The sequence below is a fragment of the Cydia strobilella genome, chromosome 7 (genome assembly GCF_947568885.1).
Source record: "Cydia strobilella chromosome 7, ilCydStro3.1, whole genome shotgun sequence".
NCBI lineage: Eukaryota > Metazoa > Arthropoda > Insecta > Lepidoptera > Tortricidae > Cydia > Cydia strobilella.
In genome coordinates, this window is record NC_086047.1 from 70,318 (window position 1) to 90,412 (window position 20,095).

The 20,095-nt window shown below is 36.3% G+C and overlaps 2 protein-coding genes across 2 annotated transcripts in view; one reads left to right on the forward strand and one right to left on the reverse strand.

The window, feature by feature from the left end:
- LOC134742756 (uncharacterized) overlaps positions 1–3,337 on the reverse strand; it is a 45,875-nt gene extending 42,538 nt beyond the window's left edge. Inside the window, 2 exon segments of the mRNA XM_063675944.1 lie at positions 1,901–2,064; positions 3,161–3,337. Of these exon segments, the coding sequence (XP_063532014.1) occupies positions 1,901–2,064; positions 3,161–3,218 (222 nt within the window). The 5' untranslated portion in view covers positions 3,219–3,337.
- A 5,377-nt stretch (positions 3,338–8,714) lies between these two features.
- Positions 8,715–20,095, forward strand: part of LOC134742870 (protein vestigial-like) — a 42,037-nt gene continuing 30,656 nt past the window's right edge. The window contains exon 1 of the mRNA XM_063676055.1: positions 8,715–8,937. The gene's annotated coding sequence lies outside the window, so the exon portion shown is untranslated. The remainder of the gene's footprint in view (positions 8,938–20,095) is intronic.

Consider the following 20,095-nt stretch of genomic DNA (forward strand, 5'->3'; position numbering starts at 1 on the left):
GTATTTATAGGATTCGAATAACATGTAATTAGATCATAAGGATCATATAGCTTAGCGGTACCATATACGGAGAGTCATGTAAGACGACTCTCCCCATATTAGGTTAGGAATGTAATCCATATACGGAAAGTAATGTAAGATGACTCTCTAACAACCATTTGACACCTTTCACGTGTAGACCTCCCAAGTAGTGTGATTCATAGTTAACCTAGATAATTTAGTATATAAAGGATTGTATATTTTAAATTAAGGCATTATATCTTCAGTATTCAACCGACAGTCTTGTGTTTTACTTCTGTCTTGGGTCCCATCCTTACAATGACTATAAGAACAAATTAAATTACTTTCTATGAAAATATTTTAATTTATGTTGAAAAGTTTATAAGACAGTCTGTAAGTCATTATCACCTTTTCGTACAGTGGAGCGGCCGAGGCGCTCACAAATATCTGAACACGCCTCTATTGTCAAGGCGTTAGAGTGCGTGTTCGGATATTTTTGAGCACCTCGGCGGCTCCGATATATCTGATGGCGACTGTACATATACGAAATCTCAGCTCAATTAATATGACAGGGTATTCCAGCATTGCCTAATCATAAATTTGGTGGCATATTTGCGATTCAGTTACAGAAAACATTTGCAATTGTTTCAATATCTTTACATTCTTCACTCTCGTGATATTGTTAAAATGATTGAAAATATTTTCTAAAACTTAAAATAGCTGATACATGCATATCAATGTCCTGCACTTGTGTTTTGTTCATTTGTAAAATGTTTGTCGAGTCTGTTTTTAAAGGAGTTCACTGAAAGTGCAATGGTTACGAATTAGGGCAAACTGTTCCACACTTTCACTACGCGGATAGACAGGAAGTAAGTGTAATTAATGTCATTACCGGGTCTAACGCGATTCAATTTCATTATTTTACCTGTTATATTATTATATAAGTGAATGCACAGGCAGCTTAAAGCTGATACGTGCACATCAATGTCCACTTGTGTTTTGTAGTCTTCGAAAGTGTTCATCAAATTTGTTATATAAACTAATGTCGGGTAGCTTAGTGTTGTTTACCAAAATCTCAATCGACATTTTGCCGGGACACCAGTCTTCCGTGACCACAGTAAACGTTAGACTCGGTAATGACATTAATTATGTGTCCAAAACGCGAGAGTTTAAAGAAAGTAGGTGGTTTAGGATTTATTAAATGATTGTTAAGAAATCTTTAATTAGGCTTAACAAAATAAAAATAAACTGCCAACATGAGTCATTATGTGTGAATGTAAGCATTACTCATCCGAGTTGCAGATAAGGCAACAATAGCACATTCTCCATTCCATATATAATATAACAATAATTACTATCACTGTTTCTGGGCATGCCCAATGTCAGAAGTTTTGTTTTGAGCAAGTCATTATCTCATTGTTTATTTTTTCATGGACCATTTGTTAGGTTCCTAAATAGTTACCACAGAAATTTTGTATAAAATACAATAGCAAGCAAGGAAATAAATAGTGTAATTTTGCCCGCAAAATATACCTTATCATTACTGCTACTCCTTATTATATAGTTGAAATAATAATAAAAACAGGAAGAAAGTAATTAAATAGTTTGCCAAAAGCATCTTATTCTTACCATACCAACCAACTCCAGAACTTTGTAAGGAATGCCTTACAAAGTTGAAATAGGTAATTCAACAAGAGACCACAAGCAGTGCCCGCCCGAGTCCTTGATCAGGGTAGAGCGAAATGGGGTTTTGGCGCCCTTTGTTAAAGCTTTTTACCCTTTTTTTCCTCATTTGCCATTTTGGCGCCCCCCTTGTCATCCGGCGCCTAGAGCGGCCGCTCCACTCGCTCTACCCTAGATCCGGCCCTAATCACAAGGTATCAGTAGACAATGAACTCACAAAATTGCGGAGATGCTCAACAGCTTCCAGCAGCAACTCCTGGTGGCCGATGGTGGGCATGCCGAGGTGTTGGAGGTCGTCGCAGCGCAGCATCAGCAGCTTGGCGCCGTCCAACCCGCGCGCGCGCAGCCCCGCCGCGTACCCGCCCACCGGGCCACCCAGACCTGACACACAGAAATGAATTTTTCATTATATTCATTATTACAAGTGTAGTACTGACATGGCTGGTGGTAATTATGTGCACTTTCTCTTGATATTTGGCCTAATAACACGTAGAGTAAACAATCAATAAAAGTATGCAATGAAGACCCGTTTCAGTTGATATTATGAGTTTTCATTCTTCTTATTTTTGTTTTGAAGTTTCTTGTTTCGTACATGGGATACCCAATAGCACAGAATAAATAATAGTACTACCGTACAGAATATTGACTATTGACCCTTTCTAATTTTTGGCACTATCCCTTTTGGCTATGTTGGGTTGTGAAAATTCAAGTCATTATCTTCTCTGTGGTTGTGCACGCAAAGGGACTTCAAGTTGTGTCAACCCTTATAATTGCTCAGAGCAATGCTGAGCCGAACAGAGCCGAGAATGGCCGAAAGGAGGAGTGTCACCCCACTGCCAATAGGCAGTAATGTAGAAAACCCTGGCTACATGTACGAAGATAACATAGGTTCCTTCATTTATTATTATCGAACAATAATATAGAACATAAAATCAAGCCAATATAAGTTCTGGCTTTGGCAAGCAAGCAAGGCAAAGTTGAGACTCCTCACAACTCACAACTGGTATTTATTTGATTTTTAAGGCTAACTATAGTTTTATCTTATGATTGACAAATACTTACAATGTAAAACGCCATATCTTACATTGCTAAATGGAAAGATAGATATATGACATAAACATATGTGTATGGGCTTAGAACTACTTGAAAAGTTGAGAATAATTTTTCACCCAATACTAACTGAAACAACATTACACTACCCTAAATTTACATTTCTGTACAGTATCCACCCTTCTCGTGCAACTTTTATAGTATTTCCTTGGTGAAAGGACGACGTTATCTACACTCAACTGTACTTGTCTACCACACGGCGCTTTCGACACTCGCTATCATCATGCATACTAACTACAGTCCGGATTTTAACTGGTCAGCTGCAGGTAACCAGCTACCGGCAAGTTAAAGCGGTGCCAAAGGCCTAAGCGTCGCAGGGGCCGCCGTGAGTCACGCTTTCGGCCGCCGGCCCCGCCCGCGCGCGTACCTTTCAGCCATCCTTCCACTTGCGCCGGGGACCATTCAGCAACGTTCAGGCAGTCCATTGTAAAGATCCCGGAGCATTTTCTTGCAAAACACGGATGTTTATTGTGGAAAATTAATTGGAAGTTATGGTTATGTCAACTTTTGACAGCTGCGCCATGTCAATGTCAGTTTTGTTGGCTGTCACGCTACAACGCTTGCGGTCCGAATTGTACTGCAATTTATCTTCAATTTCTCTCTCATGAAACCTATTGGCATCCTCAGAATAATAACTAAAGCATAGAAGCCGGGCAAAAATAAAAGCTTGGTAAAAGGTATCGTATTCACAACACGCTATCACTTTTTGTCTATGAGTGAGTGAGACAATAATCCGCAAGTTCTTTCGTTTTTTACAGTATTGTCGTAAGATGAACTGAGGAAAATGTCAAATGGTTCTAATTGGTTCTAATATAATCCAGCCAAATAAAATATATGTTCGTTATTTGACAGGTAGGTGTCAACTGTAACAACTTGACATAGTCGTATTATTTTAGTTGAAATATTTCGCGGAATTTCAGCGGTCATTTCGAGGGTTGTAAATCGCATACAGGAAGCAAAGAAAATACGCACGAACCGGTAACCTTAAATCGGTAAGTTTTGTTCAATTTAGAAGATTTTAATTTATAGGACCTGACCTAAACATTGAAATCGATTGTTTATGTAATTATTACTTGCATTCAAGTCTGTATAGATTTTTGCTTATATTTTCGAAATTTTCTGCTAACTATGAAAGGTTATATTTTTGGCATAGTGATGTACTGTGTGTTTATCGACCTCAGATCAATAACCTATCGACATTTACAGCTTTCGCAATAGTTTGGCCCGGGACTGTCTCATTTTAATTGATGAGTATAGTTTTCTTTGTTCTTACTTACTGACAGATTGTGTTTGCCAGACTATAGTATAATACTAAAAAAAGACAGTAATGATCATTAATGAATGTTCCTTTTATTAATATTGTTGGTTTACCTATCTCACTAAACTCATCTTTTTATTTCAGATTTCCAAAGGACGAGGAATAGGGGATATTACTGCAATGTTCTGCCACCAGAGTGCAGCATTAGGCTTTTTAGTAAACCGTAGAGTAACTTATACATTATACATACTGTAACTTTAGCAGGTTTTTATCAACTTTTCAGAGGACCTACTGGGAAACGCGAATCCGAAATCTCGTTATCTGCCTCTTAATCGCTCGAATACGCAAGAGTGACAGAGATGTTAGATAACGAAAGTTCGATTTTCTTGTTTCGCGATAGACCCTCAGATTGTGGTAATGGCGCCACCTACGTCGAGTTCGCGTAATATTTTCTATAATTAAATAAAAAATAATTATTATACGAACGTTTTCTTTCATTTCCTATTTGGTACATAAGTAGAAACTATACTTATTTTTTAGCATTAGAAAAGAAGTAAACCATTTGCACGTGTCTTTTTATTGAGTTTTTTTTAATAAATATAGCAATATTTTAATTATGAAAGCAAAAGTATGTAAATGATCGTATCTTATATTTTTTGTGACTTATTTTCAAAAGTGTTTTTCGATAAAACGACACGTTAAGGTCGGTCGCCTTCTTTCTAAAGCCCGCTCCACACCCGCCGGCCGGCGCGAAGCCGCGAACGCGAGTGTGGAGCGGGCGTCGCAGATCTGCGAAATCGACTCCACACTCGCGTTCGCGGGTTCGCGCCGCGATTCGCGAACGAGTGTGGAGGGCCCATAATGATGAAAAACCAAGGGTATAGTTAGACTGAGTGACAGACTGCAAATGAGATAAAAGCTATATTAGGTACATGCACAAATCCTCATGTCAGGCGGCTCTTTGATTACAAGGATTGCATATTTTTTATACTTTTTATGATTTCTAGAATATGAAAATTATAAAAAGTATAAAGGTTATGTAATCCTTGTATTCAACGAGCCGCCTGCTACAGATTTTTTGAAATTGCCGCGTTTTTTCAGGTTCAACTTTCATTAGCCAGACTATTATCAATTTGCCAATTTCGTGATTATATTTTTACACTGCACATAAACTTATGCATAATTTATCGATATAAAAAGTCGACACAGTTACATCCCTAGCAAATTGTGAAACTTGTGACACCCGACACAAATGAGGAATAACAAACATATATACATCACTTTTTGACACATTATCTAATTCGTAAGGAAGTTAGGGACGGGTATACATGTTTCCGAAGCATTTTTGCCCGGCTTCTATGCTTTAGTTATTATTCTGAGGTGGTATCATATGATAGAGCTTTTTGAGGCGATCCTACCACATCATTGCATTTTAGCCATTTTTTTTATTCAAACAAAAAAGTTCTAAACATACCATTAATTCAATTCAATTCAAATAATTTATTTCGAAAACATTATGTCCATAGTTGTTAGCTAGTGTATATTATTATTGTGTGTGTGTAGTGTTTGTGGTAGTGTGTGTATTAAGTTTCCTCCAAATAAGATATGGATATGGCTGTTTATTTTTTGTACAATATACCATAAATGATACGTGATATCTCACTTAAACTATCGTGAGACATATTTCAAAATATTTAGATCAGTACGGTTAATAGTAAGTAAAAACCGTACTGATCTAAATATTTTGATACGTGATATCCTCATGTCTAACGTCAAGAAAGCAATTTTGATAATATAGTTGGTCAAGCAAATCTTGTCAGTAGAAAAAGGCGAGAAATTCAATTTTTTTATGGGATGATATCCCTTTGCGCCTATATTTTTTTAAATTTGCCGCCTTTTCTCCTGACAAGATCTGCTTGACCAACTATAATTTCATGTAGTTTTTTTTTAAATTATCCAAAAAAAATTATCAAAAAAAAAAAACTAAATGAGATTATTTTCAAAATTACTTTCTTGGGCTTAGATATGAAGATATTATGTATCATTTATGGTACATTGTACAAAAAATCAGTTAGGAGCAGTGAAGGATAAGGAACTTGATATTTTGTGTGAAAAACTAAATTATACCAACTGATGAAAAGGCGCAGGTAAAGGGTTAAAGAGGTATTCCTCGTCGGATATATGGTTATTACGTATCATTTTATGTATGTATCGTAAAATAGGTAGGTTCTGAAGTAGGACTGTGTCACTTTATAATATTGAAAAATTTAGAAAAAAAACCGGCCAAGTGCGAGTCGGACTCGCGTTCCAAAGGTTCTGTATTACATTACACAATTTAAACAATGTATCTTTTATGTTTTATGTGAAACGTGAGTGAAATTGTCTTTAAAAAACCCGTAGGGGGTAGGGGCCGGATCAAAAACTAAGTAATAATTTATGACTATGTATGACTCACGCTTGACTGCATTCTTCTAATAGGTTTTCCTGTCATCTATTAGGTAAAGAACTATTTTGTGTACCCAGTAGTTTCGGAGATAAAGGGGGGGGGGATGGTAATTTTTTGCCTATTATCTTGAATAACTTCTAATCTTGAAATTATAAAAAAATATATATTTGTAACTAAACTTTGTTATTTTTGTTCTAAAAATGAGCTCTCATTTGATCTCACAGTATAATTTGAAAAACTGTATTTTTTTTAATTCTCATTTACCCACCAAAAGTGGCTCCCATGTCTAAAATTCATTTGTTTATGTTACATGTCCGTCTTTGGGTCACAAATTTACATATGTATACCAAATTTCAAATTAATTGGTCCAGTAGTTTCGGAGAAAATAGGCTGTGACAGACGGACAGACACGACGAGTGATACTATAAGGGTTCCGTTTTTTTCCTTTTGAGGTACGGAACACGGAACGTTATCCCGGCCTTTACCAGGGTCCGTTAAAGCTGGGGGTGGGGTGGAGTTTTGAGGTACGGAACCCTAAAAATACTAAATTAAATTATTTTCAATATTGCTTTCTTTCTTAAACCCAGCCATATCGTATATCTAGTGGAAAAGCCAAAACTTGGTATGTTTTAAAAATTAGTTTTGTTTTAATTTAAAAATGAAGTTTTGAGGTACGGAACCCTAAAAATACTAAATTAAATTATTTTCAATATTGTTTTCTTGGGGGTTAGATATGAGGGTATCACGTATTATTTGTGGTATATTGTACAAAAAAAACCCAGTCATATCGTATATCTAGTGGAAAAGCCAAAACTTGGTATGTTTTAAAAATTAGTTTTGTTTTAATTTAAAAATGAAATTGCTGGTATGTTTTTAGAATCGCCCCAAAAAGCCCTTTCATATACCACACACGATAGGTTTCTGATTTTTTTTTCCCCATATAAAAAAAAATGACAGCACTCCCCTCCTAAGAGATTTTTTAGCAACTAAAAAAATATTAGCCCACAGTGCAACTGAGTTCAGTATACAACTGGGGGAACTAAATTCACAAAGCCAACAAGTAGGTTTAGAAATGAATGAGGAAAAAACTAAAGTTATGACCAACTCAAAAAAAGTGACTATACAAATAGAGAGTACATCATTGGAATACGTTGACGAGTATCTTTCACAGACTGCACATACAAAGAAATAACAAGAAGAATTGGACAGACATGGAAGAAGTACTGGTCTATGAAAGATATATTCAAGAAGAAAATACCAATGAAACTAAAAAAACTAGCCTTTGACTCATGCATTCTACCCTGTCTCCTGTCTAACGTATGGTAGTCAAACATGGTCACTCACAGGAGATATCATCAAACGAATTCAAGTATGTCATGGGTCAATGGAGAGAAGTTAGTTAGAACAGAGTTAGAAACACAGAGATTAGAAGAAGAACAAAATGTATAGATGCGGCGATACATGTACTGAAATAAACATACAATTGGGCAGGGCATATATATAGCCAGAATGAAAAATAACAGATAGACAAAAATAGCAACAAATTGGAATCCAGATTGGTAAGAGAAAAAAAGGCAAACCAAAACCAAGATGGGAAAAAGACCTAATAGAAACAATAGGAAAATACTGGAAAGAAATGGCAACAGACAGACAAAAATGGAAGAAAATGTTGGACAAATAATTAAATATAATAGAAAAAGGCGATTCGGAAGAGGCCTAGGTCAAAAGACCTTACGAACATGCATATGGAAGACACATAATTCAATAAATATTAATAATTGTTACATAAAATGTCAACAGTTCGTATAATAGTATAGATACCAAATAAGTATATAGTAGGTATTTTACATGGGAAAAATTTAAAAGTTATTTCATCTACAAAAAACTCCACGTCACATTTTATGGGGAAATGGGCCCTTGCAACCTATTACAAAATTAAATTTTTCACATGCAACTTAAAAAAAGTGAGTCGTTCTTTCGTGAAGTGACACTCGCTATTGCCAGGTGCCCTGCTATATCTACGCAATATTATAAAATACTGTTGCTGCAAATGTAATCAGTCTCTAGGCAGGGCGACCAATCCGGCGAGGCTCCGCCTCTCGCGCCCTGCGCCACGTGTTCCCCGCGGGTGATAGGGGCGGGGCGGGCGCGGCGCGGGGAGTGTGCAGGCGCAGCCAATGGCGCGCGGGGGCGGGGCGAGCTGCGCGCGCGCGGTGCAGTGTTGCGCGCCGCGCCGCAGCGGCCGACGTGTGGACGTGTGACGTGTGACGTGTCCGTCTCCGCGAGTGTTGTGTGTGACTTGTGTCTCCGATCGCGCTCAGTGTGGATTGAGTGTTGGAATACAGTGTTATTTTGAACGTAGTGCATTCTGAATTGTTGGTGCCGATGTCCAAGTGTGTTTGAAAGGATAATAGTGCATTTGGAATATTAATACCTATAGGTATGTGACTATAGAATTACGTAAGGAAAACTAGTGTAGAGTCTACGCCGTAGACGCAAGAATTTACGTTTAAATAAGCGGTCACTGTCAGAGCTACGTATCGACGGCTTGAATAGGTTAGGTTGTATTAGGCTGCCGACAAATACCTAGGTTCTGTTATAATACAAACACAGTAGTCCGGTAGACACCTGTCACCTAGGCACCTGCCTAAGAGCGTTTTCACATTGTCTGATCGGATATCGGATGTAGGATCCTATATCCGCGTAGGCCGGGCGCCGTCTTTAGCGGTCACGCACACTACAATAAGTATTGTGCCTACACATACGCACACAAACAAATATTATCGGTCCGACAGCTGTCGAGGGGCTCCGACATGGCTGAATTAATCGGAAGGGCCTTTCTGATATCGGATGTCGGAAGGCGCCTATGAGAAAAACAGCTGCAGGAGAGTGCCATTAGCATTAAGTCCGCCTCTTTGCGTAATGTAACGTTTTTTAGTAATAGTGATTTATTAAATGCATATATAAATACATATAGAGAAACACATATCTTACATTTTACTTCCCTCCGACATCCGATATCGGGTCGGGGTCGGATAATGTAAAAACGCTCTAATTCTGCTTTACCTGGGAATATATTTACTAACTACTTGAATACCTATAATAGCTCATTATCCGCCGCGTTTCGTCCGAGTTAAAACACATCCCGTTTCGAGTCACGGTCACAGCCGTGACAGCCGTCACAGGTCACAGAGGACAGGGTTAGGTACTTACATAATAATACTTGTATGTGTACCTTGTGATTAATCCATACTCCATACTAATATTATAAACGCGAAAGTGTGTCTGTCTGTTACCTCTTCACGCTGAATAACGGATTTGGACAAACTTTGGTATGGAGATAGTTTAAGTCCCGAGAAAGGACATAAGTAGGGTAGTTTTTATCAATCATCATCATCATCATTCCACGGAGACGAAGTCGCGGGTACCTAGGTATATATAATATCGCAATGAACCGTGCAAAAATACGTGTTACACACAGAATTAAAACATTTTCATTTTCATGTAAAATGTTGCCAAAAGACGACAGTGACGACACCTACTCGCACTGTCAAAAAGTTATCAGATCTCTTGTATTGTAGAGCCAAGCTTCTAACTCTACATTCTCTACAAGCCCTAACTTCACAAACTCTTAACTATAGTTAGACCTTTTAAAAACCTGTACACTCCTTCGTATATATATGTTATAGGTAAGTAATACAAGGCTATCGTACGATTTACCTGATGATCACTCAGACATTCTGTAGGTATATATATACCTACCTAATTGGTAAAATAAGATGAGATAAAATTTATTTAATCGAAAAATATCCAAAAATTAAAACCATCAAGTAGTAGTAGTAGTTCTCTTTTATCCTTTAAAACAAGTGGGTAAAAACGCATTTTATTCACTAGTGGCTAAAGTAATTTGACCTTGGATGGAGCGTGTTTAAGTATCTTGACAGATAACATGCAAAACGTAAAACGCTCACAATAATGATTCGTTCGATATTAATTATCATTAGGTAAATAAATGATTTAAGAATCTAATAAAAAACATCAAATTTAGCTTTATATAACAAACCTTAAAATTCCATAAGAAACGTTTGTTTTTTTATAATGATGTTAAACATAATTCTGAACGCACAACTTGAGTCGATGCAATTTCAAAACGCATCGTATGAAATATACGTCAGAAATGTCAACACTGTCAACAGAATTTTTACTTAAAAACTTTTCTTACCGACTCACGTAAAAATACCAGAGTTCCAGAGTTTTCTGTTATAATATCGTAAAAAAATTAGTGATTCCAGTGATGAAGATGATCTAACGCCTGTGGATGTTGCACTGTCCTCGCTATAGTGAGGTGAAAAGTTTTGTGTTACACACGGGTGCAAATGTATTTTACTTCTCGTGTGTTGAAACATTCGCTACGCTCATATAGAAGTTTATTTTTTTCTGGATGACATGGGTTTAGATGTAAAGCTTTGATCGGAAACAATAGACAAGATACTAAATTACAATTATAGTACACAATTGAATTTTTTTTCCTAGGTAATACATTTTTATAAGAATTTCCGCGAGGTAGTAAAAAAGCCGATTTTCATGATATTTTTTCTTATACTTCCAATATTGTTTAAGTAAAGGTTACAGTTAATTTTGAAACAATGTTAAGCAATGCAGAAGAATTATAAAAAAAGATCTAATATAATTGATCTAAAGTTATAGTTTTCCCCTAATTTTTATTTTACTATATGACTGATATTTTATTGCGCACAACTGTATTTTACATAAATAGGCACCTAAACTAACTAACTTAATAACTTTTATCTTAGGTATTTCGTGTTAGTAGATCAATGAAGTGTGTGTTAGGTTAGGTTAGCAAAGTGCTTATTGAGCAAAAACAATGAAAATTATATTAGTAACAATAACATAGGTAGGTATGTAAATAACAAGTGAATTAAACGTTTTACCTTTAATATACATAAACAACAAAATAGGTCGTTAATTTCTTTGATACAAGTAGTAAGGCGTGTTAGGCGCCCTCATAGTCTATGCTAGTGTATCTTTCTGGGGGCACGGTAGTGCCCCCGCCAAGACGAGCAAAGCGAAGCGCAAGGGCACTACCTACCTTTTCTCGAAGCGCTTCGTCGTTTTATTGAACCCTCATAACTTGGGTTTGGATTACACCAGATAAACAAAATTCTTGGGATATGATGCGAATAGAGTGGACTTATTAAGCATAAAAAATTTCAATTGCATAGCTCTTATACTTTAGATTTTATTCATATCTAAAAAACCCCGATTTCGTCACTCACTCACTCACTCATCAAAACCTTTAGGGTACTCTCTGAAGTTCTAGGAAGCTGAAATTTGGTATGCAAGTCTTAGTACACAAACAACAAAAAATTGAAAAAATTGAAATTTTTGCCCCTAAGGGGGTGAAAAGGGGGGTGGAATTTTGTATGGAAAATCAATAACCGCTGTGCCGATTTAGTTAAAATTTGGTTTGTAGATAGTTTTTGTTATGGGGAATGATATAGAATAGTTGTCAACCCCAAAATCACCTTGTAAGAGTGAAAAGGGGGTGGAAAAGAGCGTAATCAGATTGTGTAAAAGATGCCCCCAGATACGAAATTACAGGATTTTTAATAGTAAATTAACCCCAACCCTTTAAATTTGGGGATGGAAGATTGTCATAAGCAACTTACAAAAAGAAGTGAAATCCCACCAAAAACATTTCATCATGTAAAATGTTGCCAAGACGAAACCATAAGGTTCGCACTGTCAAAAAGTTATCAGATCTTTTGTAGAGCCAAGATTCTAACTACAGGCCCTAACTTCACAAACTCTACACCTTAGCCGAAATATGTGGCTTGGCCGTTTTGTTACATACAGAATAATTTATAGTGAATACATTTTTCACCTTACACCCATGTGTGGCGGCCATGGTTATTGGTCGCAAGGAGGTATTTATGTTTTAAACTAACTGATAAAATATTGCAAATTTTGAATAGAAGTCTGTAGTCTTTACATTTGATTTTAGTTACTATATTTGCTACTAAACACAAACCTTAGCACTAATCAATGTGTAAACAGGCCCTTAGGACAATAAAACATTTGGACTTATTGCTAGTAGGACATTGTGACTTTGGAAGTCCTCAGCGTTCTGAAACTTGAACGAAGTCATCATTATCCACTATAATGATTTTTATTTTTATTTTTTAATCAAACAAGTTAAACAACATAACAGTAAAAATACCAAATAACTTACACAGAAAATTAAAAGCATACAATATACAATTAATCACAAAATACAATATTAACATTTAAAAATAAATAATTAGCACATTTTAAAGTGTAGACGTGACGTGCATCCATCTTCTCACAAAACCTCAAACATTCATCACGCACAACCACACTGACTGACTGTCTATGTCTGCCTGCAAACAAATCACACTGAGAGGCTGATGTGATGCAAGGCGCGCGCGCATTCAAAAGGAGCAAAGAACGAACCAGAGGGGAATTAATTAATTACAGTATATAGGTACGCGAATGGAAGCCGGGACTGCCATATTGTTCGAAATTACCATTTTAATCACTACCTATATTGTCTTTATTGTCTCGAGCCGTGGACTTCCGCAAAGAGATCACTTAATAAATGTAAATAATTGGTGGGTATCATTAGACTTAGAGGGTAATTTAAAATGATTTTAATTTAGGTATTCCCAGCTTTACATCCTACGGCGCCATCCGCAATATCTCAAAGTTCTGCTATGCTTATTTTTAACAAAGCATTACCTTCTAATATACACAAAGGTATTTTTTAATACAGTTGCTCAAAAAGTGCTACTTTTCGTGGCTGTTTAGCGTGCGGAAAGTTGGTTTTCGCGAACTAGTGCTTTTTACTTTTCCAATTTTTTTAAATTTTTACTAGTTCCAATTCATGACGACTTATTGATGAGTGTTAATATTAGTTTCCTTTAAACGTCGTAATCAACATAATAACCTACTGTACTGTTAATGTAAGAATACGAAAAATATGCATATTTCATATTTTATTACTTACCTCTTCATCATTATAAGTATTATAACACGTTTATTTTTTAATGTTGAAAAACTGTTCTTAATAAGTTGTCTGAATGGAACGGAACGCCTGTCAAAGAAGAGGCGTATTTTCTTACTGCAAGAATGTTTTAAGTTTCCAAAGGCAACATTCGATATTGTTTTTATAAATATACGATACACAAATAATCGTAAATAACGACTGTTTGACTTAATAATATACGTGAGAAACAATATTGGTCAATTTTCTCGTGTAGATTGTCCGGGAAAACAACTGCGTAACACAGGTCGTCTTAGAACAGTTCCTCGTCGCTTGGTGCTTTCAAGAAGGAACCCACGAATCATCGAACCTACTTATTTCGAGCACCTACCTGCCTGCCGAGATAAGAAACGAGCAATGCGACCAAATATTCAGGCGCAAATTGAGAAATCTTTTGTTGTAAAACCCTCTGTACTCAGTAAATGAGTTCATGGAAATGACATTTTGATTCAGAAAGTGTTTAATTATTATTGTTTTCTATATTGAGTGTGTTGACGATTCTTATTGGGAGATATTATTTGTATTATTTTATACCTACTCCATTAATATGACACTGTAACCACTGTTCCCGTTTGGGATAAATTGACTTTTTATTTATTGTTTCTACTTTTATTGTTCTTGTGTGTTGTGTTTTTATTGTTTAGTGTAAGTTTTGACATTGTAAATCTACTTATATTTTGGATTTGTAAGTATTTATCTACTTACTCTTATTGTAATTGTGTTGACAATCCTTATTGGAGCTATAATTTTATTTTCATCAATATTGTTATTATTTTCATTTTTATTTTTATTTTGACGATCATGATAGAAATTCTTATATTTTTGACATTAATGCAAACTTATTATGTAAATTGTCTGTCATGAAATAAATCATCTAATCTAATCTAATCTAATCTATTTAGGTAATAATAGTACAATGTTTTAATATTTACAATTGTTTCTGTCTTATAGAACATGCATTTGAAAATAGTACATTTCGATGCTAGTGCGGAAAGTATTTCATTACTCCAGAAGTACCGAGATATCTTGCCACGAGCCGTAGGCGAGTGGCAAGACTCGGGACGAGTGAAGGATGACATTTCCGCACGTGTATCGAACGACGTTTTTTAATACAGTTGCGAAAAAATAAGAAAAGCAACAAGTAAGGAATGGAATTAAAAACTTTTATATTATTAATTCTGTGACATCATTGACATTGACATTATGAAGAGGTGTTTTTCTAGCTTTTAAGGGGCCCACTGACTATCAGTCCGCCGGACGATATCGGCCTGTCAGTTAGAACAAGAATTTGACAGCTAAGTTGAAATATTCACAGATGATGTATTTCTGTTGCCGCTGTAACAACAAATACTAAAAACAGAATAATATAAATATTTAGGCGGAGCTCCCATACAACAAACATGTCTTTTTTTGCAGTTTTTTTCGTAATGGTACGGAACCCTTCGTGCGCGAGTCCGACTCGCACTTGGCCGGTTTTTAAAACCACTTACATTTATTGAAATATGTCTAATGTTTACCATGATTAATACACATGTGGGACAAGACGGGATACTAAAAAAGGGACAAAGGGTAAGATGGGGACTACCATTATGGTACATTTATTAAGTAGGTACACTAGGTACGGCTATGACGACATTGATAAAATTTTCAAAAGTTTATGTTTAAGTTTATGATTTAAATATAATAGGTATACTATAATTAGTATTTAATTTGTAAATAGTAGGTAGTGATATCGTTTAATTATTTTCAAATACAGTACAAAGCCTGCACCAACAAACGTCTCTTTTTGGCCCAGTGGTTGACTGGTAGAGAATGCCTTAAGGCATTAAGTCCACCATTTGTACTTATTTTATGTGCAATAAAGTATAAATAAATAGTTACCATGCAATGCGAACAATAGATTTTGCAAGGTTGATTGATTCTTGGAGAAATGAATGATTTTTCTCGTAGGTACGGGCTAAAAATACATATCATCTACCATACACGCCATAAATCAATCAATTAATTAATTTCAAGTGTATTCCGTTCCTATGTGTCCTAATAGGGTTCGAGAAATGCTCAGTAGTCAGATATCATGTTTATGAGGCTGGTAGCATATGGCTGTGCGCAGACGGGTCCGCGCAGGCGCAGAAAAAGCCGCGCGCGCGCATTCCGGGCGCCGCGCCGCAGCTCCGCACCAACACACACGTGACCAACATACAAATCAGATACAAGCACTGTTCAGGTTCACTGTGTTATAAGTACCCAAGTATATAGCGACGCATAATTTAACTGAAACATTTTTATCTGCATGAAATGTTTTAATATTTGTCGCCTGATTTTTATCGCCTTTATGTTCTTAGTTCAGAGTCCGTGTAAGCTGCTCGGATAGAACAAACAAAGTGAGGTGGTCTCATTATCAACGACATATTTTCATATAAATTTGACATTAATGATGACATTGCCATTGCCATACTTTGTCATTTTGCAAATGCCATACAGTTAGGTTGGTCCGACTGTTGGTTCAATACAAATACCTACATATATACCTATAGGTAGTCACTGTCACTGTACCTGTTATTCAATTCACTTCGCTTTGTAGATAAAATCAGGTTTGATTCCTGGTAGATTCTAATTTAACAATTTATTTTATGGTTTTGAACTGGTTTTGATTTGACCTTGACGATTGTCTCCTGATTTTCGCGCATTTCACGCACGACTTTCGCTTAATTTCGCATGCACCGATCTTCAAGGTCGTATCAAAATAAGATCAAATCCGTAACAAGTTTATTACACCAGAATCGGGCTCCCCTGTACCTAAGGGCGTGTATGAATTTTATGATGAGCACGGATATTTGTGGACGGATACGAGTTATTAATGTTTTCTACGTAGATAATTTGGCATCATCTAGCATTAGATATCTTTATCTATAATTACCTAGGAAGCGGTCTAAATTTTTAAAAACTTCAAAATTGAGCGTGTGAGGATCATTTTGAACACTTCTCTCAACGACCTGTCTGGTGTCTGTTGAGCCGCTTCCGAACTGACGTGGGTAACTTCGCATACCACAGGAATAAATGGGGATGGTGTGAATCGGCGGCATGCGGATGTGGAGAACCGGAACAAACTATCCGTCACATGGTGCTAGAATGCCCCAACACCAAATTCGGTGGCAACTCGGAAGAGCTCAAGACCTTGACTGGGAAAGCCGTGGATTATTTTTAGGATTCTAGTTTCAAATTTTAATTTTATAATGCAGTGACATGTAAAGATATGCCGTACGATATATAAATAAATAACACTTCTCCCTTTAAGCAACTTCTGCTGGTGACTTTACCCACAACACAAAACATAGGTATAGGTACCTATTGAGTTTAATAGGGTCTACTTCTAGATCAATTTGTGAAGGAAATAAATAAAATCCCATCAAAAACATAAATGTGAAATGAGAGCCAAGTCGCCGAAAAAAAAAATTGATATCAATTTTTTTTTATACTACGTCGGTGGCAAACAAGCATTTACGGCCCGCCTGATGTTAAGCAATCTCCATAGCCTATGTACCAAGGCAAGGTATGTATGTATGTATGTTGTATATGAGTACCAAGTTCAGGATTTGACTTGAATTGATTTTCATGAGTTGGATCCTTCTTAAGTCGGCACGTCACTAAAATTGTAGCTGTTGTTGAAACATGACGGATGGAATACAGCCAAAAATGTATAATTAATATTATACCTACTTAATTAAATTGCACGTATCATTGTCGACATAACTGGCTATTCGTCACAATTTGAAAGTTTTTAAGTGTTGCTGTCACTAGTTGAAAGAAATGCTGTATAGATACTTATAATGAAAAAATAACGAGCGCTCGTGTCGTTTCTTTAAATGTAAGATATAATAGCCGAGTTGTTTAATTGGAACTGTTCGAGGTGGGATTCCACTTCATTGTCAAGCTATTTTAGTCGGAATCCAGCGCCGATGTTAACGAACCGTGTATAACAAACAATACAATCAAGGTCAACTGAGCTGAGACTAATGAAATACAACAAAAATGTAGATAAAATTGTATTTAAGTACCTATACAATAAACATTTAGGTATAAATAAATTCCATTCCAATCATTTTACAAGAAAACATATGACAAATCAGCCCCACTCCCATACAACAAACCATACCACCATACACCACCAACCAACCACCAACCACCACCACCACCATAACTAACCATAACCACCATATTTATTTTATTCTGTTTTTAGTATGTGTTGTTATAGCGGCAACAGAAATACATCATCTGTGCATGAAATTTCAACTGTCTAGCTATCACGGTTCATGAGATACAGCCTGGAGATAGACAGACGGATAGACAGACAGACAAATAGACAGACAGACAGACGGACAGTTGAGTCTTAGTAATAGGGGTCCCATTTCTACCATTTGGGTACGGAACCCAAAAAAATACCGTTTGATAAATAGGAAAATTTTACTACGTTCTATCAATATACGCGATATAATCCGTTTTCATAGTTTTATTTTACTACGTTTATTAGAAAAATATTTATGATTTGAACTATCAAAAATCACAAACTGTTAATTTATTTAAGCTTAAATACATTATTTGCTTAAATATTGCATGACAAATAACGTCTAATAAAATGAATAGTTTCATAACAAGTTATAGGTACTTATGTCAAAACATTTAGCCATTGGAAAATAATTTTATTATAAATTAGATTAGAAACTATGACGCCAACCAAAAAGAACTGCTGCCACTAAACTGCCACTGAAGTGCTGCAAGTTTATTAGGTCCTAACATAACCTATTTTACTGGCAGCATTTTAGGTAACTATACCTAAGACCATTGATTTATTATTACTATCATACCAATTAAATTGTCGCAATCGCAACCTATCCACTCGACCAAAACGTCGTTAGCGCCGTAAGATTCATGCTGACGCTTACGCGTTCAGGTCGCGAGATTAATGCTCCGCTGCTATTATATGGTTTGTTGTCAAACAAAACAGCAACTCATGGCGCAGAATACTAGTTCTCTGTGCCAGTTCTATACGTAGTAAGTAATAATAGTTCAATGCCTAAGAGTTAGGTATATAAATATGCGACCAAAACAAAATTGTATATCGCTACCAGTCAAGTAGATCCCATCAAAAACATTTCATGTAAAATGTTGCCAAGACGAAACCATTAGGCTCGCAGTGTCAAAAAGTTATCAGATCTTTTGTAGAGCCAAGCTTCTAACTAAGGTGTAGAGTTTGTGAAGTTAGGGCCTGTAGAGTTAGAAGCTTGGCTCTACAAAAGATGACAAGAACTTTTTGACAGTGCGAGCCTTATGGTTTCGTCTTGGCAACATTTTACATGAAATGTTTTTGGTGGGATTTCACTTATTTGTGTAAGTTGCTTATGACAATCTCCCATCCCCTAATTTAAGGGTTGGGGGTATTTTACTATAAAAAAACCCTGAAATTTCGTATCTGGGGGCATCTTTTATACAATCTGTTTTTTACTGATTACGCCCTTTTCCACCTCCTTTTCACCCTTACAGCGTGATTTTGGGGTTGAAAACTATTCTTTATCATTCCCCATAACAAAAACTATCTACATACCAAATTTTAACTAAATCGGTACAGCGGTTGTTGATTTTCCATACAAAATTCCACCCCCTTTTTCACCCCCTTAGGGGCTGAAAATTTCATTTTTTTTAATTTTGTTGTTGTTTGTGTACTAAGACTATTTTACATACTAAATTTCAGCTTCCTACCACTATGAGTGAGTGAGTAAGAGACGAAATCGGGGTTTTTTAGAAATGAATAAAATCTAAAGTATAAGAGCTTTGCAGTTGCAAATTTTTATGCTTAATAAGTCCACTATTGGCATCATATCCCGAGAATTTTGTTTATCTGGTGTAATCCAAACCCAAGTTATGAGGGTTCAAAAAAACGAAGAAGCGCTTCGAGAAAAGGTAGGCAGTGCCCTTGAGCTTCGCTTTGGTCGTCTTGGCGGGGGCACTACCGTGCCCCCAGATAGGCTAGATTAGATCTGCGACCCCGATGAAAGGGCCCGAGGAAATGCTGCCCGCAAATAAAACGGGTTAATAATACGTGAATGATGGAACTAAAACAATAAAAATCGTCTACCAGAAAAGTAGGTTGTTAAGTCATAATTGGACTATGATAAAATATATAACTATTTAATTAAAAAAATAAAACCTCCTCTACGCTACAGCGTAAGCGTAGGCATTTTGGAAAAGAGCTGATACTGTTCAAGCTGCGGGATCAATTTCTATCGAACATAGCTAAGAACCACCGCAAGGAAATTCGCTGTCACGTAAAAAAAAACCGCATCGAAATCGGTTCATTCATTGGAGAGCTACGATACCACAGACATACAGACAGACAGGCATTGGCGTCAAACATATAACAACCCGCTTTTTGCGTCGGGGTTGCAGACGAAAAGAATTTGCTAATAGTAAAGAAGGTAATAAGGAAAGAAGGAAATAACCAATCATTGCAAAGGTCCAA